At 34.6% G+C, this 24,694-nt stretch overlaps 1 protein-coding gene across 1 annotated transcript; it reads right to left on the bottom strand.

Moving 5' to 3' along the window:
* Positions 1-13,278: 13,278 nt before the first annotated feature.
* Positions 13,279-14,208, bottom strand: LOC111411257. The gene is made up of 3 exons (XM_023041805.1): positions 13,869-14,208; positions 13,662-13,810; positions 13,279-13,431 (listed from the first exon to the last, which is right to left on the bottom strand). The coding sequence occupies exons 1-3, from the start codon at positions 14,206-14,208 to the stop codon at positions 13,279-13,281; spliced, it is 642 nt and encodes a 213-aa protein (XP_022897573.1).
* Between the last annotated feature and the right edge of the window lie 10,486 nt (positions 14,209-24,694).

The raw sequence follows: 24,694 nt of genomic DNA, 5'->3' as shown, positions 1-24,694 counted from the left end.
ATTGATTATGGCATCAATTTTTAATTGATCTATTTCAATGCCCCGGTTGTTAAGCTGAGAAATTTTTCAGAAGTGATGCGAAATGCACATTTAAATGGATTTATCTTCAGTTGATAACTTAAAGTCTTTTGAAAACATCCCGTAAATCTTATAAATGATCGTCACTTTTTTTTTGTTTTGACAACAAGATTATCTACATAGCATTCGACGTTCTTATGTAGCATGTCATCGAAAATCTTCTTCATTGTCCGCTGTTAGGTTGCCCTCACATTTTTCAATCCAAATGGCATAACTTTGTGATAATATAAGCCTTTAGGGGTACGAAGTGATGTGAGCTCCTCGTCTTTCGTGTTTATTCGTATTTGGTTGTATCCAGAAAATCCATCCGTAAAAGATAAGACTTCATATTTAGTAGTTGCATCCACCATCAACTCTGTTATTGAAAGTTGAAAATCATCTTTTGAAAATGGTTGATTCAAATCCCGAAAGTCAATGCAAATTCATAATTGCCCATTCTTCTTTTTGACAGGAACAATGTTCGCTATCCACGTTGGGTATTTCACTTTGCGTATGAATCCAACTTCAATAAGTTTGTTGACTTCCACTTCAATTTGAGGGACCAGTTCTGGTCGAAATCTTCTTTGAGGTTGCTTGATCGGTTGAACTCCATGGCTTACTACAAGATGATGTACTGTAACCTTAGAATCTAACTGTAGCATTTCTTTGTAAGACCATGCAAACACATCTTTGTATTCTTGAAGCAAATTAACGTACTTGGATTCCTCTTTTTGACCGAGGAGGGCACTTGTAAATACTAGTCTCGGGTCTTCTTCGGTCCTCAAGTTCAATTGTTTCAAGTCATCCACAGTAGCTTGTCCCCTTTCTTCAAAAGTAGGTAGGGCTGGTTCAGGTTCATCAATTGCGATAAAACTTACGAACTCAGAGTCTGAGTCGAGAGCTTCTTCAAAGGTTATGTGATTGACAGAGACTTCTTTCTTATCTTCATTAACCTGTAGAGACGGATGAACTTTTTGATATCTTTGTCTTTTTCTTGACCATTGTGGTTTCAGACTTAGATCGGAAAGATTAACGTAAGGCATATTTTTTCAATAGATGAACACTTCATTTCAGAGCCTACCAGTGTTAGCTCAAATAATAGAGTACATTCTCTTTTTCTTCATCATTGACTAGGACAAAAAGTGCTCATAGAGAATATTCTTGTGCTGCAACATAAAGAGTCAGTGGCTTCTCTGGGACTAGAGCTGTGAGTACTAGTGGATGAGATAAATATTGCTTAATACTTTGGAAAGCATTTTGACAAGCGTCGTCCCATTCAAATGGTACATCTTTCTTCACCAATTTGTTGAATAGATGACATCATCCGACAAGGTTAGAGATAAATCTTCAAATGTATGAAAGTTTTCCTTGAAAACTTTTCAATTCACATACACTTCTTGGCTCTGGCATATTGATTATGGCATCAATTTTTGATTGATCTATTTCAATGCCCCGATGTTAAACAACGAAGTTGAGAAATTTTTCAGAGGTGATGCCTAATGCACATTTCAATGGATTTGTTTTCAGTTGATATCTTAAAGTCTTTTGAAAACATCCCATAAATCTTATAAATGATTGTCACTTTTTTTTTTGTTTTGACAATAAGATTATTAAGTTTGTTGACTTCCACTTCAATTTGAGGGACCAGTTCTGGTCGAAATCTTCTTTGAGGTTGCTTGATCGGTTGAACTCCATGGCTTACTACAAGATGATGTACTGTAACCTTAGAATCTAACTGTAGCATTTCTTTGTAAGACCATGCAAACACATCTTTGTATTCTTGAAGCAAATTAACGTACTTGGATTCCTCTTTTTGACCGAGGAGGGCACTTGTAAATACTAGTCTCGGGTCTTCTTCGGTCCTCAAGTTCAATTGTTTCAAGTCATCCACAGTAGCTTGTCCCCTTTCTTCAAAAGTAGGTAGGGCTGGTTCAGGTTCATCAATTGCGATAAAACTTACGAACTCAGAGTCTGAGTCGAGAGCTTCTTCAAAGGTTATGTGATTGACAGAGACTTCTTTCTTATCTTCATTAACCTGTAGAGACGGATGAACTTTTTGATATCTTTGTCTTTTTCTTGACCATTGTGGTTTCAGACTTAGATCGGAAAGATTAACGTAAGGCATATTTTTTCAATAGATGAACACTTCATTTCAGAGCCTACCAGTGTTAGCTCAAATAATAGAGTACATTCTCTTTTTCTTCATCATTGACTAGGACAAAAAGTGCTCATAGAGAATATTCTTGTGCTGCAACATAAAGAGTCAGTGGCTTCTCTGGGACTAGAGCTGTGAGTACTAGTGGATGAGATAAATATTGCTTAATACTTTGGAAAGCATTTTGACAAGCGTCGTCCCATTCAAATGGTACATCTTTCTTCACCAATTTGTTGAATAGATGACATCATCCGACAAGGTTAGAGATAAATCTTCAAATGTATGAAAGTTTTCCTTGAAAACTTTTCAATTCACATACACTTCTTGGCTCTGGCATATTGATTATGGCATCAATTTTTGATTGATCTATTTCAATGCCCCGATGTTAAACAACGAAGTTGAGAAATTTTTCAGAGGTGATGCCTAATGCACATTTCAATGGATTTGTTTTCAGTTGATATCTTAAAGTCTTTTGAAAACATCCCATAAATCTTATAAATGATTGTCACTTTTTTTTTTGTTTTGACAATAAGATTATTCACATAGCATTCGACGTTCTTATGTAGTATGTCATCGAAAATCTTCTTCATTGTCTGCTGTTAGGTTGCCCTCGCATTTTTCAATCCAAATGGCATAACTTTGTAACAATATAAGCCTTTAGGGATACGAAGTGATGTGAGCTCCTCGTCTTTCGGGTTTATTCGTATTTGGTTGTATCCAAAAAATCCATCTGTAAAAGATAAGACTTCATATTTAGTAGTTGCATCCACCATCAACGCTATTATTGAAAGAGGAAAATCATCTATTGAAAATGCTTGATTCAGATCTCGAAATTCAATGCAAATTCATAATTGCCCATTCTTCTTTTTGACAGGAACAATGTTCGCGATCCACGTTGGGTATTTCACTTCTCTATGAGTCTAGTTTCAATAAGTTTGTTGACTTCCACTTCAATTTGAGGGACTAGTTCTGGTCAAAATCTTCTTTGAGGTTGCTTGATCGATTGAACTCCATGTCTTACTACAAGATGATGTATTGCAACCTTAGGATCTAACACTGACATTTCCTTGTAAGACCATGCAAACACATCTCTCTATTCTTAAAGCAAATTATCGTACTTTGATTTCTCTTCTTGACTGAGAAAGGCACTTATAAATACTGGTCTCGGGTCTTTTTCTATCCTCAAGTTCAATTGTTTCAAGTCATCCATAGTAGATTGTCCCCCTTCTTCAAAGGTATGTAGGGCTGGTTCAGGTTCATCAGTTGCGATAAAACTTTCGAACTCAGAGTCTGAGTCTAGAGCTTCTTCAAAGGCTATGTGATTGACAGAGACTTCTTTCTTATCTTCATTAACTTGTCGAGACGGATGAACTTTTTGATATCTTCGTCTTCTTCTTGACCATTGTGGTTTCAGACTTAGATCAAAAGTTTTAATTCTAAGTCGAGAAAATGTAGATTATCTTTGTGATGACATCTGAGAAGTTTGTGCATTCCTATCAATTTGAGTAGAAGAAGAAGAATCTTCACTTAATCTTTGAAAGATAGACTTTACCCTTTATGTCAACCATTGGAGAGGGTTGTCCTTTTAACCTTTTAAACATCGAAACTCTGTCATTCTCATTTTCAATTCAATCGAACATTGAAGGTCTCGGCTGTTCTGATTTCTCTACTGCAACTTCATAAATTTGAACCATGATGGGGTTTGAGGAAACCTTCTTGACCTTTATCTTTCTCGATAGATTATAATCATATCCCAAACCATACTTGGGATGGGATAGTAAGGCTCTATCAGAATTAGAAGGGGCACGCCATCCTAAAAGGACTACGTTAAGATCACCTAATTTTTGAAGCTCTCATTTTCTAAACCCAGCATTTTCAAACAACTTTTTAACTTAAGGATTGTAACATCCTTTGAAAGTTTGTTTTGATTCAGCAGCTCCTTCTTGTTTGGACGAGCTAGAAATACAATACTTTGATATGTTAGGAATAGATGTCGAAGCTTCNGGTGTTTCTTTTTCTTCCTTATGAAGATGGACCAGCCGTCACCGATCTCATCTTCAGATTCTGAGTCAGAATCCCAAACATCCAAGTCACCTGTCATAATTTCGTAAAAGGCTAGACGATTGGGTGCATTTGGTCTATCCATCCTTTGATAGATGTAACTGATAGTGCTTTCTCTGGCTACCTCAAACTTCATTATGATGGCTCCTTCTAGAAGTTGAGGTCCAAATTCTTCAACTGAGGATTTACAGGCATCATGTACATCAGAAAATATTTTTTTCTTTCCTGTAATGGAAATTGGATCAAATGATCCAAATGAAACCATCGAGTAGGCGGCTCTCAAATTTTCTCCAATTTCAAGTTTGATTTTATTTTCTTTGTCTAGGCGAATAATAAGATCTTTCAAGATAAAGCATTTTTTCACTGGGTGGCTAATGATTTTGTGAAATTTACAGTATTTAGGATGAACGATCTTACCAACTTAAGGAACTGATCTAGAATTTTAGAAACTTCAAAATCTGAGAACGAGTACTCCTTTCCTTCAAGTTCTTTTAGAGTCACATGGCCTCTGCTTTGGACTTGTACTTTTTTAGGTCTAAACTCTGGGTTCAGTTTCAGGTTCGAGCTCGAGCCTTGGAAGGCTATCTTTGTAGGAATAGTGGAAATTGCTATAGCCTCTTTGGATTTACTTACCTTGACGTCCTTCTTAGGATCTTTCTTGTCACGTGGATCATATGGTAAGTAACTCCAATGCCTTGCAATTTGGAGCTTTAGATCATGGGCACGTGTTGCCATTTCTTCGAATGAGTGAGACATATATGCATGGAGATTATAGAGTAATCCCCAATACATGCCTTGTACACACATGTTGATGGAAGATGCTTAGCTTATTTATTTTTTGTAATTAAGCACAAGGTTCCTCCAACGTTTAATCTACTTCACAGGCTCTTCCTTGCTCTACTTTATTCGAATAAGTTTTCGAAGACTGATAGCTCGTCGAGTGCTGTAGAAGCGTGTTTGGAACTCTCGCTCTAGTTGATCCCCACTATCGATTGACCCTGTCGGTAAGTCTGTGTACCATTCAAATGTATAACCTTTGAGGGAATATACAAACTACTTCACCATAGTGTCATTGTAAGTACCTACATTATTACACGTCTCAATAAAATGAGCAACATGCTGCTTTGGGTTGCCCTTTCCATCAAAACACTAAAATTTCGAAGGCTGGTAACCGAGTGACATCTTTATTTCGTCAATTCGATGACTATAGGGTTTGGCATATACCAATGAAGATTTTAATGAACCATTATACTGGGCATGAATGGTGTCTGCAATCATATGTTGAAGTTGTTGGATGGACAGAGAGCCAACGGAGAGTTGAGTGGTGTCACCACGCAATACATTTTGAACCACTGTCCGATCATGCATGTCTTGCTTCTATTGGCACTCTTGGCTTCTAACTCTTTGGCTTTGGAAGATCCTGAATTTTTTCGATCTTCTTTAGCTGGTGGATTTTAAGACTCTAGCCTGTGCATGAGTGCACGAATCGGTGCATCTTTGTCTTCCAATGACTTTGTTAATTTTTCAATGGCTAAAGTCATTTGTTGAATTCGATCATTTGACCTTAATGCTGCTTCTATGACCATCACTGGTTCAAATGATTCTTCAGATGAGGCATCATCTTCCCATTTTTGCTGAGAAGTAGCATGAGGAGATCCAGATAAGGATCTACCACTGGAGATGGATTCTGAATGAGAACATAATCTTTTCGCTGAACTCATGGTCTTTTCTGTCGAATGAGTGTTTGGCTTTTTTAAGGTAATTTTCATTTTGCCCTTGATGGAGAACTTCTTCAGTTGTATGACCAGTCGAGTTTTCCCAATTTTTGTTTGGGCCCCGATCGCATGGAAGAGTTCGGCAAGTGTCTCTTCAAGATAAGTGATAGTTTGTTTCCTCTTTTCACCTATCATTGCTGATGTAGTAGTTGAAACTTGAAGATTTTGATATCAAAAGATGGGAGGACAAGAAGGTCTAACTGGGCGTGCCAAGAAATTTGTATGACGAAATTTCATGTATTAAAATATAAAAATCGTTACAAATTGTATTTTTGATAAAATACAAGTGATGTCGACCTTCTTGTAATTACAAAATTGTAAAAATTCTCTGATTAATGATCTGAATATTTGAAGATGAGAGACCATGTGGCTTAAATCGTAGTCTTCTAGAATTTGTTGAAAATTTGATTTGTCGAAACTTGACTTGTTCAAAACTTGAACGTCGGGACTTGAACTTGAACTTGAATTTGATTTGACTGGAAGAAGATTTTGATCTTTTTGGACTTGGCGTGAACCTATTTGATTGGAAGAAGATTTTGATCTTCTTGGAGTTCACCGAGTTTAGGTTTGAGAGGACTTTTTCCCTTTCTTTGAACTTGGAATTTCTTCAGCACTTCGTGATTCCGTTCTCTGCTTTCTTTCTTACTTTTTCCTTGCTTCTTCTTGCCTCATTTTCACACCTTTTTCCTTGTCTTATGGACCATTGGTCTTATTTATAGGAGAAATTTTGTGCTAATTTTGGTAATCACTCAATTATATTTAATTAAAAATGAATAATTGAGTAATCATAATTTATTTATCTAAAGAGTGAAAATGGACCTTTGGGTTTATGGACTTTAGTGGACTCAAAATTTAATTGGGCTAATTGTGTATATATATATATATATATATATATCTACAGTTTTTGAGGTGATTACGAACTCGATTTGAGCTAGATTTTTGGCAAGATACTTCTTTTATTACGTATTTTATTTTGGTATGATTATTGAAATTTTGCTATTTTTGGTAAAATTTTGATAATTTCGAATTTTCTTAGCTATATAACCCGACTTGTGAGTTATTTTTCGTCCTTCTAAAGTTGAATTAAATTTCAGAGAGTTATCTCTGTCTTTGGGCATTTTCTTCATATTCCTTCTTGTGAAACATATGTACAGCTAGCCTGCAGGATAATTGTTATCTTGTCCAGCTTTAGTTGGTATTAGAGCAATCAACATATTCCTGGGTGAATTTCGTCAGTTTTAATGGTTGTTAAACGTGGTGGAGGTTGTCATAGGCAAGTTCCGATTGAGAAAGTCCCACACCGTGACCGTAACATTCAGGATGTAATGATTGAAGTTTTATAGAGGCAAGTTACTGAGTTAACCCAACATCTAGCGGAAAAGAAATTCAGTAATCATGAAGTGAAGGGTCATGATTTCGATACCAGTTTCGAAAACACGTGTCACAATTGTGCTCGAGTCTAGGAGCATCATGGGTGGAAGGATTGCCATGGAGACCTTGATTTCAGAGTGGATCTGCTCGGGTTTTCTGGTACATTACAAACCAAAGGATTTTTTGATTGGTTGAAGGAATGGAGCGTATTTTTTAGTATAAGGAAGTCCCATATCGTATCAAGGTTAAACTGGTCACCATCAAACTCAAGGGTAAAGCACCTGCGTGGCAACATTTGATGCAAATCCAAGATCACTGATTGGGAGAAGATGAAGTTGAAGATGAAATGGTACTTCCTTCCTTTTCGGCTACTCGCAAACCTTGTTTCAGCGGCTCCATTCACTGAGGCAGGTCAATCTAAGACGGAAGAACAGATTGTGACATGGTATTTGGGTGGATTAAGGTAGACCCTATAGGGTGTCCTTAGCCTTCAATTGTTATGGACCGTTTTTGAAGCATACCAGCGTGCACTTACCGTGAGAAAACAATAGAACAGGAGGCCAGTGGTTCAGGGCGAAAGTAGCCATCCAGTTCGCCTTCAAGAATCTCATCCTGTCCATCAGCCACCATGGGACAATTCTAACTCAAATATTAAATGTTTCAGATGGGGTAATGACAGGGACATCGGACATCTGATTGCAGGAAACCAGCTGGTCAAAAGAATAAAAATTTCCTAATTAAGGAAGACATTCTATGTGAATTCTAGGAGGTTGAAGAACCTGTATATGATGTTGTTGAAGATGAAGATGTGTTGTATGAAGATGGCCAGGAGACTCTAGTCATTCGCAAGAGTTTGTTGACTCCCAAGGACAATTCAGGGGATGACTGATTGAAGACCAATGTTTTCCGCATGACCTCTGTTCGCAAGAGTTTGTTGATTCCTAAGGACAATTCAGGGGACGACTAGTTGAGGACCAATGTTTTCCACATGACCTGTACAGTTGCAAATAAAGTCTGCAAGATAATAATTTACGGTGGCAGTTGTAAGAATGTAATATCTAAAGAGGCTGTCTAGAAGCTGCAATTAAAGATATATTGTCATCCCAAACTGTATAAATTATCATGGCTGAATAAAGGCAGTGAGATAGCAGTAGAGAGGCGATGTCTAGGGTTTTTTTCGATAAGTAAGAAATATTTTGATAATGCTTGGTTTAACATCGTGTCTATCGATGCTCGTCATGTTTTATTGGCTACCTTGGCTGTATGATCGTATTGTTATTCATGATGGATGGAAGAGTACATATTCCCTTAACATCAGAGGAAAGAAGATTATGTTAGCGCTTCGCCTGGAAGAAACTATCCCTGGCCCAGTAGTTATGAATACCAACCTACTTTCTATGTCCAGGTTTTTGGTTGAGATTGGGCGTGAAAACATAGTCTAGGCTCTACTACCTCGTAAGAATATTGAAGTGAGCGCGGAGCCAATTTTACCAACAGAAGTGCAGTAGCTGCTAACGCTTCCTCAATGTTACCACCAGTAAGGGATATTCAACATCAGATTGACCTTATTCCAGGGTCAAGCTTAGCTAACCGACCAGTATATCGCCTCAATCCTAAGAAATTTGAAGAGTTACAGCAATATGTGGTATAATTATTGGAGAGGGGCTACATTCGTGAGAGTAAGTCCATGTGAAGTTCTTGCTCTACTAGAGCCGAAGAAGGACAAGTCTTGGTGTATATGTGTTGATAGCAGAGCAATCAACAATATTATAGTGAAGTACAAGTTCCCAATTTCTCGCCTGGATGATATGTTAGATCACCTGTCTGGTTCTAAGGTCTTCTAAAAAATTGACCTTAAAAGCGGATATCACCAAGTCAAAATAAAGCCTGGAGATGAATAGAAGACGGTGTTTAAGACGTAGCATGGATTGTATGAGTGGGCGGTCATGCCCTTTGGACTATTCAATGTGCCCAACACCTTCATGAGATTTATGCATCAGGTTTCAGCCTTTCAGGATAAAGTTCATGGTAGTCTACTTTGATGACATCCTCATTTATAGTCCGACATGGGCATCACATTTTGATCATCTCCGTGTTGTCTTTGATATGCTAAGGACGGAGTACCTATTCATCAATCAAAATAAGTGTTTTTTCTTCATGGCTTCTGTAACTTTTTTGAGTTTTATTGTGTCTATTGATGGTGTTCATGCAGATTAATCAAAAACAGAGGCGATCTTGAATTGGTCCAAGCCAAAGACTTCACGCGATGTCTGAAGTTTCCATGGATTGGTGTCCCTCTACTGTCGGTTCATCAGAAATTTCAGCATTCTGATTGCCCCTATCACAGAGTACCTTAAGGGACGTGTTTTTCAGTGGATTGAGAAGGCGGAACCTAGCTTTCAAGTGGTCAAGCCAAAAATGACAGCCTCCAGTTTTGGCACCTTCTAACTTTGAAAAAGTGTTTGAATTAAATTGTGATGCATTTGGGGTTAGCATTGGTAGTGTTGTGAGTCTTATCTGGATTGAAGAAGAGTTATTTTACATATGATCTGGAGTTTTATGCCATAGTTCAGTCCCTGAGGCATTGGCGTCACTACCTAGTATAGAAGGAGTTTATTCTAATCATTGATCATGAGACCCTAAAGTACATTAGTGGTCAAACAAGCTTAGTAGACGGCACGAAAAGTGGGTGGCACATTGCATGAGTTCACATTTGTATTTAGACACTAAGTTGGTAGCGTAAATCGTGTCGTAGGCGTATTGATCCATCGCACACTACTCCTTACCACCGTGAGCACGAGAGTTGTAGGATATGAAACATTTCCTAATATGTGTGTTGTAGATCATTCCTTCGAGAAGATAATTCAGGTCGTAACTAATAATCAATGACAAGATTTTATTTTGCATAATGGTTATTTGTTTCGTAGATTACAGTTGTTTATTCAAGATTGTTCATTGATGCAACAGATTATTAGTGAGCTTCATACAGATGGACACTTTGGGTGAGATAAGACATTGGCTTTGGTTTCTTCTTACTATTATTGGCCTAAATTGAGTAGTGACGTGGCGCAATATATAGGGCGAGTTATGTGTTAGTGGTCTAATGGAGTTCTCACTAATGTGGGACTATGCATGCCTTTGCCTTTGCCTGTGCCTGAAGCTCCTTGGATTGATGTCAGCATGAATTTTATATTGGACTTATCCTATATTCAATAGACGATGGATTCTAATTTTATTATGGTTGACAGATTTTCAAAGATGGCATATTTTTGTATCTTGCCCGAAGACAATGGATGCTACCCAGATTGCCCATCTTTATTTTAGGGAGATTGTTCGTTTACATGGTGTTCCCTAGTCCATTACTTCTGATCATGATACCAAATTTATGAGTAATTTCTGGAAAAACTTAGGGGTGAAATAGGAACGTGGCTGAATTTTAGCAGCTCCTACGATCCCCAGACAGATGGTCGGATTGAGGTGGTGAACTAGAGTTTAGGTAACCTTTTGAGAAGTTTGGTAGGGTCTAAACCGAAGCAATGAGATTTGGCATTGCCTCAGGTAGAATTTGCCTATAATCGATTGAAGAACAAAAACACTTGAATAAGCCCTTTCGAAATTATCTATGGTTTGAATCCTGTGGAGTGCTTAATTTAGCCCCTATCCCACGTGTGGGTCGTTTCAGTTACAAGGCCGATTAAATGACAGAACATCATTGGGATATCCATGAACAAGTAAAGCTAGCCATTCAAGAGAGTAATGCTAAGTACAAAGTTCAGGCCGATAGCCATCGTCGTTAAGTACTTTTGATGCTGGTGATTTTGTTTGGGCGGTATTACCCATGATCGCTTTCCTGTTGGAGAGTATAATAAGTTTAAGGGGCGAAAGATTAGACCCCGTGAGGTACTTCAGAAGATCAATGATAATGCCTATAGGTTGCGCCTCTCTAACCATTTGAAGACTTCTAATGTCTTTAATGTGAAATATCCTAGCTCTTAATTTTTGGATTCAACGGAAGCTGTTGTAAACTTGAGGGTGAGTTCTTTCCAACTTGGGCTGACTGATGCAAGAGGCTCCAAGTTAAGTGAAGTCGAGTAGTCAGATAGCACGTTGATGGAGCTAAATTATCATGAGTTGGCATATCGACGCAAAGATGGAAAGTGATCATGAGCTTTTCTCAACTGGGGCAATTTTGTACACGTTTTGGTAATTTGGCCATAACTTTGGCAACGGTTATCAGAATGGCAATTATGAGCCCAACTCGAAAATCTCTTTTCAACGAGCACATCGTGGTCATCTAGCGATTATCGATGACATCAATTTCGAGGCCCAAATCCGTTCTTTTACCTTTCAAATTTCCATTTTTAGTTTTTTTTCCATTTATGGTAATATTTCAGTTGCTGTTTTTGAGGTGATTACGAACTTGATTTAAGCTAGATTTTTGGCAAGATACTTCTTTTGTTACGTATTTTATTTTGGTATGATTATTAGGATTTTGCTATTTTTGGTAAAATTTCGATAATTTCCAATTTTCTCAGCTATATAACCCGGTTTGTGGGTTATTTTTCATCATTCTAGAGTTTAATAAAAGTTGAATTGAATTTCAGAGAGTTATCTCTGTCTTTGGGCATTTTCTTCTTATTATTTCTTGTGAAACATCTGTTGCAGCTAGCCTGCAGGACAATCACCATCTTGTCCGGTGTCACAGGGCCTATCATGGCCCCTATTTGAGTAGAATTATTCTTGCAAGAAAGGTGTTCATGTGAATCTTTAAGAAATTTTATGACACGTGTTATGAAAGAGATATTCACTACCATTTTATTTTCTTTTAAAATTTGAAAATAATCCTTTTTAACAACCATTTCTCGTAAATAAACTTCTCATCAAAAGCTTTCCAATGGTTTTTGAATCGTTGAAAGCCAATACCCGTAACTCTTAAAATTGCATCAAAACGTGAATTATGTGTTTATGAACAAAATATTCAACAATTTGTATAATTAATAAATACTACACATTCCATTAACATATATCTAATATAAAATTCATTTCTTGACATGTATATAATGCTAAATGTGGCATGTTGCTATTGCCTTAATTTTTGGGTGTTACCATTGTACTTTGGGTGATACCACCTCATTTCTAGGTATTATCGACCTACTATTGGAAGAATTCTTGTAAAGTGATTTCTTGAATTTTTAGGGAGTTACAATTCTCTCCTCCTTATAAGAATTTAGTTCTCTAAATTCATGTGAAGGGATTGAGTTGCTTTTCTTGCATTTCGTCTTCTCATTCCAAGTCTCTTCCTTGAGGTATGCATTTTTCCACAAAACTTTGACCTGCAAATCTTCTTTGTTTTGCCATTGTTTCTTTTCATAGGATACATTTTTTTATGGGCCTTTCTTCATATATCAAGTTTTCTTCTATATCAGTAGGGGCTACGGTGAGTATGTGTATCGGTCCGATATGTATTTTCGCAATTCTGATATGTGAAACATATTATAAACCCTACTTAATGTTTCTGCTAATTCTAATTCATAGGCGATAGGACTAACTCTTTTCTTAATCTCAAAAGGTCCAATATACAATGGCATTAACTTTTCCTTTTTACCAAAGCACAATTATCCCTTAACTCACTATTTTAATGAAAGCCTTATCACCAACTTCAAATTCTAAGGGTCGGTGTCTGTTATTAGCATAACTTGGTAGCCTATCTTGTGCTGTGGCAATATTTTTCTTAATCTTTTCTATTACTTTAACCATTTCTAGCCCTAAAATTTGTCATTCTCCAACTTCATCCAAATATAACAGTGATTTATGTTTTCTTCTGTATAATGCTTTGTACGAAGGCATACCAATTGAGGACTAAAAGCTATTATTATAAGCAAATTTGATCAATGGTAAATGACTATCCCAATTTTTCAAAAATTCTAATATACTAGCTCTTAACACATCCTTATTTAATTTTCTTGACCTTTTTGGTGTTTTCCTGCTCAAAGCATCGGCTACTATATTAGCCTTTATTGGGTGATAGTTGATTCTATATTAGTAATCCTTAACTAGTTCTCACCACCTCTGTTGACGCATGTTTAGCTCTTTTTGGTTAAAGAAATCTGTTTATATCACAAACTTTTCTCCATATATTTAATGTCTCCATATTTTTATTGCAAAGACAATCACTGTTAATTCTAGATCATGTGTTGAATAATGCTTCACATATGGTTTTAATTGCCTTGATATACTATCACCTCATGAACTTTCATCACTGCACAATCTAAACCTTGTTTTGATGTGTAGTTATAAATTGCATATGTAAATAAGATTGGTACTGACGTTAATCTTTTCTTATGCTCTTCAAAACAATGCTCACATCCATCTTCATTTGAATGGAATATTCCTGTGAGTTAATTTAGTCATTGGTATATTAATATTTAAAAAAATCCTTAATCTAGGACTAAAGGTTATCTTAGGGATATCGTCTTCCTTAATCTTTAAATAATGATATCCACTGCGTAGATCAATCTTAGAGAATATAGTCATTCCTTGCAGCTGATCAAATACATTGTCTATTCTAGTTAGTGGGTATCTGTTCTTAATTATTACTTTGTTCAATTCTCGATAATTTATACATGATCTCATTGAACTATCCTTTTCCTTAATGAATAATACCGGTGCTTCCCAGGGTGATATGCTAGGTTTTATAAGCCCTTTTTGAGTCATGTCATCAACTTGAAGCTTTAATTCTTTAAGTTTTGTTGGAACCATTCTATAGAGAGTTTTGGATACTAGTGCCATCACTGGAATAAGATCTATTGCAAATTCTATTTCCTTAGTCGGAGGTAATCTGGGTAATTTTTATTTTTTATTTTTTTGCAACGACGTCTGGAAATTCTTGCACTATACTTACTAAGCCTAGTTCATTAGATTTAACCTCACATTGGAGAATACTAACCGAAAAACCTTGACTTTCTTTTGCCATAAGCTTGGTCACCTTAAATGTTGAAATTATGATTCTAGTAGTTTTTTTATGTCTTAGGAAATGAGAAAGTTCCTACTTTAGGTATACTCAAGGTTTTCTTCTTATAGTCAATAGTCACTTGATGTCTTGCTAACGAATCCATTCCCAAGATCACATCAAAATCTCTTAAGTCAAAATGTTCTAAAGCAATAATTGGTTTTAACTTAACATAAATCATACTTGCTACCACTTGATTATCTTCTTGAGCTTTATGTCTACCCATAGCATAAACTCTATCAACCCTATTGTTCTTTTCCTTATGGTAAGGGCATTCACGTATCATATATGTCCTGGTTTACCACATCAAAGGCATACTCATTTCCTAGCAAGGCATTTGCCTAAATGGTTTTTATTGCATTTCACACACCTTAGGATTTCTTTACCCTCAATCTTGTTATTCTTGGTCTTTTTTCTCTTAGGTTGGGGCTTGATTGGTTTCTCATTTCCTTTTCCAATCTTTGCTCGTATAGTTTTTCCTCCTACCACAAGAAACTCGAGCCTGGTTAATTCTACTCTCAGCTTGCTCTATCGTTAAAGCCCTTTTTCCTATGTCTATGAAGTTCGCATTTTTTACTCCGGACATTAGCACATCACTATTCAGTTCAAGCCTAAGTCCAACGATGAAACGGTAAATTCTTAAATGGTCGATTCAACCATATTACTAGCAAATCTCGATAAATCATCAAACTTCTTTGTAAATATAATTGATCCTTGTTTCAATTGAATAAACTCATTCAATTTTTGATATTTTGTCAACCTTGTAAAGTATTTACTCTTAAAAATTTCATAAAATCTATCCTCAAGTCATATTTGAAGTTTGAGCTATTTCTACTATCGAGTTCCACCATTGACCGACACTTTCTCTCAACGTAAATGCAGCACACATTACTTTCTCTCGTTTGGCACAAGCTCATACATAAACATTTTTTCCATCATTTTTAGCTAGTTTTTGGCTTCTAATCGATCTTTTGCATCTGTAAAGGTTGGAGGATTTAATCTCCAAAATGATAATTCCATTCTCTCTAGCTGGTTGTGGCTGAGCTCTATTTAATATTTGTCCTATTTTTTGTGATTGTTGTTCTACTAATCGGGTCAATCGATCAGTGGTTAGATTAGCACGTGCCATTTTTTTTGAAAATGATAATGATTAGTGTCTAAAAGTGCTTTAAAGATATATCATTTACAAGATATTTTACATTCACTTTGTTTAAAAACACTAATGTTAGTCTCTAATTTCAATTCTCTTGCCGTAAATTCAATTTCCATAAATACATGGTTAAAAATTCAATTAATTGAAATACGTATTTACGTACATGTCGGCATGAGTATTATACATTTGAAAAAGTATTTATTTTATCTTCCATATTTCATATGAGTTGAATAAAAGATCAAGAGTAATTTCTACCCATTTATCCGAAGTGAATCCCCAACGTTTTAGTGTTCTTCTCCATCGTATTTCCACCAACCATTTACCACTCATAAAATAGTTTATTTCCTTCCAATTCCCTATGATTCGACCTCGGACTTTCGAGTTTATTATTTGCGACAACCTGCACTTGGATTTGCAACCTTAAAGTTGTAGCAGATAATTTGAAACCTTTTAGTAGAGTTGCTTCGTATCCACCTTGAAATAAAGTAGATAAGATATGTTTTTACTTCAAATTGAGAATAAAATTCTTTCTAAAATATCACTAAAACGTTCTTTTATTCTCAGCAATTTCCAAATTTCTTGGTATCAATGGTCTTATTGTTGAGAATTTACTTAACATACACAGGGAAAAATAAAATAAATTTCAATTCTCACCAAGGATCTGCTTTGTGTTTAGATAAAAATTGTGATAGGAATTATACCTTTGTTGGATTCTACAAACTCCTTTACTTTTCTTGAATTCAAACAATCACGGTCTGCAATCCACAATTGTCTAATTGTCTAGCCTCCAATGGAAATCTACACAGGGAACATGGTTGAGAAAACTAGGTTTGTTTTTTTTGTGCTAGCAAGAATAATTATGCTCTCTCTAGATTTTTCCATACCCTAGCAACTTATTAATATAAGTCCAAGTGGATTTGGCCAGTCATTAACTTATTCCTATCTAATATTTAATTAATTAAATTAATTAAATTTGGTCCATGAATTAATTAATCCAATATTCATTAACTAATTCAACCTATTAACAAGCAATCTAATTAAATAATTGTCCAACACTTGTCAATTAATTAATTGGTAAATCCTATTTTTCTAGCTCTTCTTTTCTATATGGTCCATCAAGTTCTCGACGACGATGCCTTATGATGTGAATTCTTATTTTTATCTAATCAATATTGATAAATTAAAATACCCATTTCTAATTTATCACTAATTCACATTCGTCTTTCCAGATTGACATCTAGCAATGTGTCAGGGCAATATCTGCGACAAAAAATGTTACATGGTATGACAAGACCAAACTTGTTTGTTTACCGTGAAACTATAATCCTTTTGTCAATATAATTCAATCAATTACGAGATATTAATATGCGTCAATCTTAATTATCAATCATATCTTTCATTCCACTATTAAGTCAATGTAAGTCGAATTTTTTTGACTTATAACTACACCTTGGCCAAGGATTTCGCTAGCAACTTAACGGAATGAAATGTAGATCATAATATCTTATTATCTAATAGTGACGAATGCCCTATTGATCCTTCACAACCTTCATATAATTCTTGACTTGATCGAACAATGTTGTATTAGCGATCCTTGACAGAACAATGTCCAACATCACTAAACTGTCGTAATATAAGACACTGTGATAATCTTAAGTCAAAGGGCCAATTTCATTATTGAACGTTACAGATTAACCATTGATCTTCAGATAGTTATCTATATGGAATCTCCCAGTGGGTCTTCAGTATTTTGTTCTATAACAAAACATTCATGTGTTCATTTAAGTGTCACCATACTTTAGCTTATGGAATCAGCTAATTACTTCACAAGTAAGAAATGTCATACATGATGGACTATCCGTAATAATGATATCTGTATCTCGTTATTACTTACGACCCCGGATAATTTAAGATTCGGTCATATGTAATTTGTATCTCACAATCACAACTCATTGTGATTAACTAATTACCAAAATTTGAATCAACAGATTCTATTATTTAATTTATTAGAATATTAATTAAATAATAGATCTGCTATAAATTGCATGAATTATATATTAAAAGTATTAATGTCCAAAGTTGATTGGACCTAGGCATAAAACTTACAAACTCCCACTTGTACTAGATCCAATCACTTATAGCTATTATCATAAGGGTCTACATTATAATCGTGTTTTTACTGTGACAACTTTTTTAGTAGATCTGCAATATTATCAGTAGTGGAAATTCATTCTTTCTTTACGTCATTTCTTCATATAATCTCTCTGATGAAATTATATCATCTTAATACATGTATGGAGCATTGATGAGACCTTAGTCCCTTCACTTGTGCGATGACTCCATTGTTACCATAATACAAAGGTATGTGATCAACTAATTGCACTATAATTAAGAATAAACACATGTCTTGACTAAGACTTGCCATTCTTCTAGTCTGACAAGAAGTTAGAATCAGTATATCCAAGAACTCTCAATTCATTTTCTCCATATAAAATATTCTCAAGTTTTTATCAATGTAGATTGGGATGAGTTAAACAATCTTTTATATCTATCTCTATAGATTAAGTTGTTTTCCCATATCTTTTATAAATAAATCCTTTAACAACCACAATTTCAACGGTTGAAACATAGAGATGTTGTTACCTATTAATAATGATCTTTATAAAATATTAAGAAAACGATAATGCTCTCGCTATCTTCTTATAAACACTCAATTCAATCAAACCTTTTGATTGTCTCATTAAAGTGAAGATTCCAACTTCTAGAGGCTTGCTTGAATTTATAAATGGATCAATCAAGCTTGCATAACTTGTAAGCATATTCAGATTCAAAACTTTCGAATAGTGTCATGGACACTTCCTTTTGTTAGTTTCTATTAAGGAATGTAGTTTTGACATCATTTTGCCATAGCTCACAATCATGATACTTAACTATTTCAAGCAAAATCTAAATAGACTATAGCATGGCCATAGGCTGGAAGGTTTCATTAAAGCCAACTCTTTATCTTTATTTATAACCTTTTGCTACTAGTCTTGATTTGTATATATGGATGTTTGCATATATATATCGACCTTTTTTCGCAAACCCATTTACAACCTATATGTTATATCCCATCATACTGGTCGATCATGGTCTAAACTTTGTTTACATACATCGAGTTCATTTTGGATTCCATAGCCTTTTACTATCTCTTTGAGTCAACATTTGACTTTAATTTTGTACAATTAATAAGTTCATTATCCTCGATTAGAAATACCTGATTAATAATCATAGATTTGCACCTTCTTAAAGGTCAAAAGGTCCTGGCAGATTTGCACGGAGCTGACATATACTTATGAATCTCTACTTCATAATCAAGAGTATGCCCCTTAATAGGTGTCAGATCAAACTCAGATTTATAAAATTGGTCAACTATATTTAGGGACTCTTGAACTCCTTCAAATTCTATTTTATTCCCACTATCTTCTTCTAGAATAAACTCTTGCACTAGGAAGACGATATATCATGAGATGAAGACTTTCAAATATTTGTTTTGAATATCCCACAAATATGTATTTATCGAATAAGTGGATATAGACTCAAGCTTATCTGCTTCAATACGTTTCAAATATGCGTCACAGTCCCAAACTTTCATATGAAATAATTGGGACTATGTCTTTCTATAGTTCATATGGAGTTTTTGTTAACCGACTTAGATGGAACATGATTTAGTACATAGCATGCTTGAATTAGTGCATGATCCCAAAATGATTTTAAGAGGTTTGCATGGCTTGTTATTAACCACACTATATCTAGTAGTTTGTGATTCCTCCTTTAAAATACACCATTATGTTGCAGTGTATGTGAAGGAGTCCACTGCAAAAGAATCTCATTCTCTTTTAGATAATCTAAAATATCATCTTAAAGATATCTTTACCTCGATCGGATCTTAGTGTGAGAATATCTTTACCTAATTGTTTCTCTACTTCTAACTTAAATCCCTTGTAGAGAAACCACCCGATTCTAAAGATCACAAGTATACAAATTATGTTTTTAAACTTAGAAAGGCTCTTTATTATTTGTGCAACTAATATATCTCTTTATGAAAAAATTTCAAAATGTGTGATCAAGGAGTTTGAAATGAGCATGATGGAAAAACTCAATTTCTTCCTTGGAAACAAAATCAAGCATACTAATGATGGAATATTCATTAGTCAAAACAAGTGCACATCAGATATCCTCAAAAGATTTGAAATTGAATTAAAACCAACGACCACTCCAATGAGCTCATCTATAAAATTAGACAAAGATAATCAAGGTATTTTGGTTGACATAGCAGAATATTGAGGTGTGATTGGATTCCTTATTTACTTAAATGCAAGTAGACCCAATATTACGTTTAGTTTATGCTTATGTGCTAAATTTCTATCTAATCCTAAAGAATCATATTTACTGCCATGAAACGTATCTTTTGATATCTTAGTGGTATCAAAATGGCACCCACGTTGATTTACTTAGCTATTTGGATGCCGGCTAGGTCAGTTGTACAATCGATCATAAGAGCACTAGTACAACGTTCTAGGCTTTACACTTGTATGATAGTTTAGTAAGAAACAAAATTTGTTGCATTATCTACAATCAAAGTCGAAATATCTCGACTGTTAGTTATTGTGCTCAAATTTTAGGGATGAAACAAACAATAAAACAATCAGTGATTATCACTTATTGTTTGATCATATACCTACTGTATTTGATAATACAAGGGCCATAAACTTATAAAAAAAATCCGTTTAGCACTTTTGAATAAAAGTATATTGAGACTAGACTCCACTTTCCAAGAGATTATGTAAAAAAGGAAGATATTCATGAATACGGAATATCAATTGGCCGACATTTTCACTAAACCTCTAGTGCTTGATTCTTACATATTTGAAGAGGTTTGGACATTATTGATGAATTTGAAGTTCATTGGCTAAGTTGAATTCGTACTATGTGTTGTCACATGATTAAATTCTATATGCGGAGTTATTAAGATTTATAATTTTTTTTATTTAGGATGGTTTATTCAAAACCTTAAAAAAATTCAACTTATTACCATTGGTTAACTATATTATTCTACTGTAAAAATAGAAATTTATTCTATTTTTTCGATCAATCACCTAAGACGACCAGTCGACCAGACAGTCAGGATTTTCGATTAAAATGCTTAAATCCCTCATTTCACCCATTTCTCTCACTTTTTTTCTCTATAGATCCATCTCCAAGCTTAATATATCCCCATTAATCTTCAAAATCTCCACAAGATTTCAAAAACCATAACTTTTTTACTTCAAATCTCTTAGAAATCCTAATTTTTATCACCCACAACCTTCATTTCTTACTCTTCGACGGTCGACTGTACGCTAGCTATTTCTTTTACATTTTCTACAAATTTTCAAAATGTCGATACCGGGTAAGAAACCAAGAGGAGGTGAGAGGTTACTGACTATTTCAATAGATGAAGAATCAACTTTGTTGGCAAACCCCTTTGACAAATCTCCCTTTTCTTATAGGTAAGAATTTACATTCAAAGCTCCTTCTTTTTGCATCAAGGAATATTTTTGAAAAATGGAATGGTTGTGAATTGTCACATTAGAAGAAAATGAATACCTGGATCTTATGAAAGCATATTACAAAAATATGTTTTTAATCCTAGTTTAGGTAGCATTTTGTGTTTCCCTAAAGGCAAAAGGATTAATAGCACCAAAAATCTTCTCTATGATCTACTTGAGCTTGCGGAATGTGAAAATCAAATATTTTGCCATATGGCTTATCCATCCATTGAAACATCCTATAGAGCTTAGCTCTAACCAAGTTACTCTACTTTGTAAAATGTTGCACAATATAATAGCACATGTCATTCTCCCTAGGAAAGGTCATCTCAATGGAGTTTTTCATTTTAACCTTTTCCTTATTGACTCCTTGAAATTTAAATTTTCCATCCATCGTGATTGCTCATATAAATCTTGTCCATTCTGCTACTCGTATCAAAGCCATACCTATGGTATGCTTCTCACCAAAATTTTTAAATATTTTGAAGTTTCTTTGTTTGATAAGTTTTTCATTTCTCTCCGTCGCACCAACATAATTAATATTTATATTATTAAATGAATGAAAATTGTAAAGGAGCACAGACAATGAGTGCCTATACTAAGGGATTTGATTTGGAGTCAAGCCCTTCAACTTTACCTTTCAAATAAGATGAAGATGAGGCTGAAAAAGATCATGACTACAATACACTACATATTCCTAGTCCTCCTTATGACATCTCAAGATTGAGTTCTTCTCTTCCTACCGGGGTTTTATTTTTACCAAGGATCACAACAATCTCACCAATGGACTCATTGATTTACTCACCTCTACTGTTGGCAGGCTAGCCAAATGCTTGCTCAACAAAATGTGCAACAGATAGCGTTTCAAGCTCACAAAATGCCTTTTGTACTGGATCGACACACTTTTCCTGCCACTACCTCCTCCGAAGTCTTAGGTATGATTTTATGAATATGTATTTTGGAGCCACTTATGTTGATCTAACTTCCTTATGTCTTTAACTTTCGTAAACTCATGTTTTGACGTGCCTATGTTTGCAGTATCCTCTATTTTTAATTTTAATTGATTAGGCATCATGTGTTAACTTAAGGGAGAATTTTTTTCTCCTGTGGTTGAGTTTTGTTCTTAAATGATACATCTTTTTTGCTTATGCCCAAAGGGTAAAAATATATGAGATGATATGCTTGATGAAATGTGATATATTTATATCATCAAAATGTTTGCTTTGATATACATATGCTTTGATTGAATGGCTATTGGTTTGTAAAAGTTAGGGGGAATATAGAGATTACACACAAAATTTAAGATTTATATTCCTGATCAATTATTCAATATTACTTTGTAAATCATCTTGTTTGTTATAATCAAAAAGAGGAAAATTTTAGACCTGTGATTGATCATAATCTTAAAGTTTTGATTATAACAAGAAGTTAATATTGTTTATTAACAAATTGAATTTAAGCAATTATAGTTTTTCTAAGCATGCAATGAAAAATTGATCGTGTTCAATAAAAGATCAAGAGATATCATCAAAAATCAGACTCATAAACAAAGCCAAGATCGAATTCAAAGTCTTCCAAGCATTCAACAAAAGATCCTTCAAGACAAAAATAAAAGAGCAAAAGAAATATCAAGAGCTAGGCATTTTTAGATTGAATGTGAAGGTACTTATACTTTAGTATTTAGTAATAAATGTTTTAAGCTCAAAAACATTTTTATGCTTAAAAAGTTATTTCGTGCGCTAAAGTTATTTTGACAAAATGTTTGGATCAAATATGAAAATAATTTTTAAAATGATATTTGAATATGAAACAATATCTTTTTCCTTGAAAGTTGATTAAAAACACTTTCCAAAAGTCAAACACTTTTCGAAACATTCGAATAAGGTCAAACAAAGCCAAAACGTTAAAATCGGCCTAACCAGTAGTCCACCTGCGAAGGTCTACCCGACAGGAGCGCAACCAACTGGAAAGGTCCAATGGTCCAAAATTTGACCATTTTTAATTTTTGTTGTACAATGGCTATACTAGTTTTCAGACATGAGGCGGTCAACCGGCTCTCTAAACTTTCAGAAAGTTTTGCGTTTTGAACTCTATAGATATCCATAGTATTTTCATTCTTCACATCATTCTTTTAGAGCATGAAAGTGAGACATTTTTGAGCAAAACTCTTTGAGCTTATTTCTTATTTAATTCATCAGACATTTAATCTAAAAACTTTTGATTGATTGAATCAAGTTTTGAAAATAAAAAATTGCATCAAAATTTTCTCTTGTAACATTTGAGCTTCATTTATTGTAATTCACTAAATTTTTATCTTTCTTAGAACAAAATTCTTTTGTATCATTTATTAAGAGAGAGGCTCAAATTGTAAAAACAGTCTTTAAATTTGTGAGTTGCATCAAGATCCTTTGAAAGCTCAATAGTTTGGGTCTTATTGAGGTCTTATAAAGCTCAATATTATATAAAGATTGATGTTCTTCGTTTGTAAGTCACCAAAAATGTTGTAAGGGTTTGGATTGCACCATGAGTTAATCAATATAGTAAAAAGGCCTTACTTGTGACGAGAACTTGTTAACAAATGACGTAGATAATTGGCTAGGATCGAATCCCTACAATTATATCATTTGCACACTCTATTCCCTTTTACTTATTGCTTTCGTATTTGTGTATTTTGTTTGATTAATCTATTCATTCCCAAGTTGCTTGAATTTGCATTAATTTTTCGAAAAAGTTTTAAAAAACAATTCATCCCCTCTCGGTTAGTTATTCATGCGCTATCAACGTCTTCTCCTTGGTGTCACCCCATCAATCCTAGGTTCATGGGCAACTTATTTTTCTAAGTAGTCACCGTATGGCCTAGATATGATCCCTGAAAAATAGATTGAAAAGTTGACGTTAAGATATCTCTTGTAGAGATGTCGTAACAATCAATCATAGAAAGATATTGTAATGAAGATCTCTTGAAAGAGGTGAAATGGGAGAAGTTTTTGCCATTGAAAGTTTAATTACTCAAATTTACTTTGCAACATGTTATAGTACCTCACCTAGGCCATGGAGAGTCAGCCTCTACATGGCACCTTGGCAAAGGTGATGTATCACTTCAGCTACCTCAATATATGGTCTCGGCTAGGCTACGTAGGATAGTGATGTGAAGTGTGAACCTGATTTTGCTTGTTAACTGGTTGTCACGTGGATGTTGTTTAACACATGTGTTTATTAAGTGTACTTGGCAATTGGTTGAGAGATATTCGAGCATGTTTGATTATGTTTACAAGCTAGTAAACTTCATTTTTAAGTACTTTTCTTTGCAAACATATTTGATATGTTATTTTCCCTTCCTCCAGCTTGAAGGAAACTTTTCCCCCCAAATAAATAGTTATTTTCAACTTTGATAAGTAAAAAATGAATTTATTTTAAAATTTTACTTTTTAAGTGAACTTATTAAGCTGAGCTAAAAACATTGTTTAATTGTAAAAGGTTCTCCTATAATGGTTAAACCTCTACTTTTTAAAGGGCTAAAACCCTCTTCTTTTTCTTTTTTTT

This window comes from Olea europaea, chromosome 15 (genome assembly GCF_002742605.1).
Source record: "Olea europaea var. sylvestris chromosome 15, O_europaea_v1, whole genome shotgun sequence".
Lineage (NCBI taxonomy): Eukaryota > Viridiplantae > Streptophyta > Magnoliopsida > Lamiales > Oleaceae > Olea > Olea europaea.
This window is presented reverse-complemented; position numbering and strand designations above follow the sequence as displayed.

Bases quoted from the DNA above. Each gene is read 5' to 3' on its own strand.
- LOC111411257 (XM_023041805.1), bottom strand. From the start codon at position 14,208: ATGGCACTAGTATCCAAAACTCTCTATAGAATGGTTCCAACAAAACTT. The intron at 13,811-13,868 runs GTCCTAGATTAA...ATTAACTCACAG, and splicing joins TATCCCTAAGATAACCTTTA to GAATATTCCATTCAAATGAA. The intron at 13,432-13,661 runs GTGATAGTATAT...CACCCAATAAAG, and splicing joins CAGTGATGAAAGTTCATGAG to GCTAATATAGTAGCCGATGC.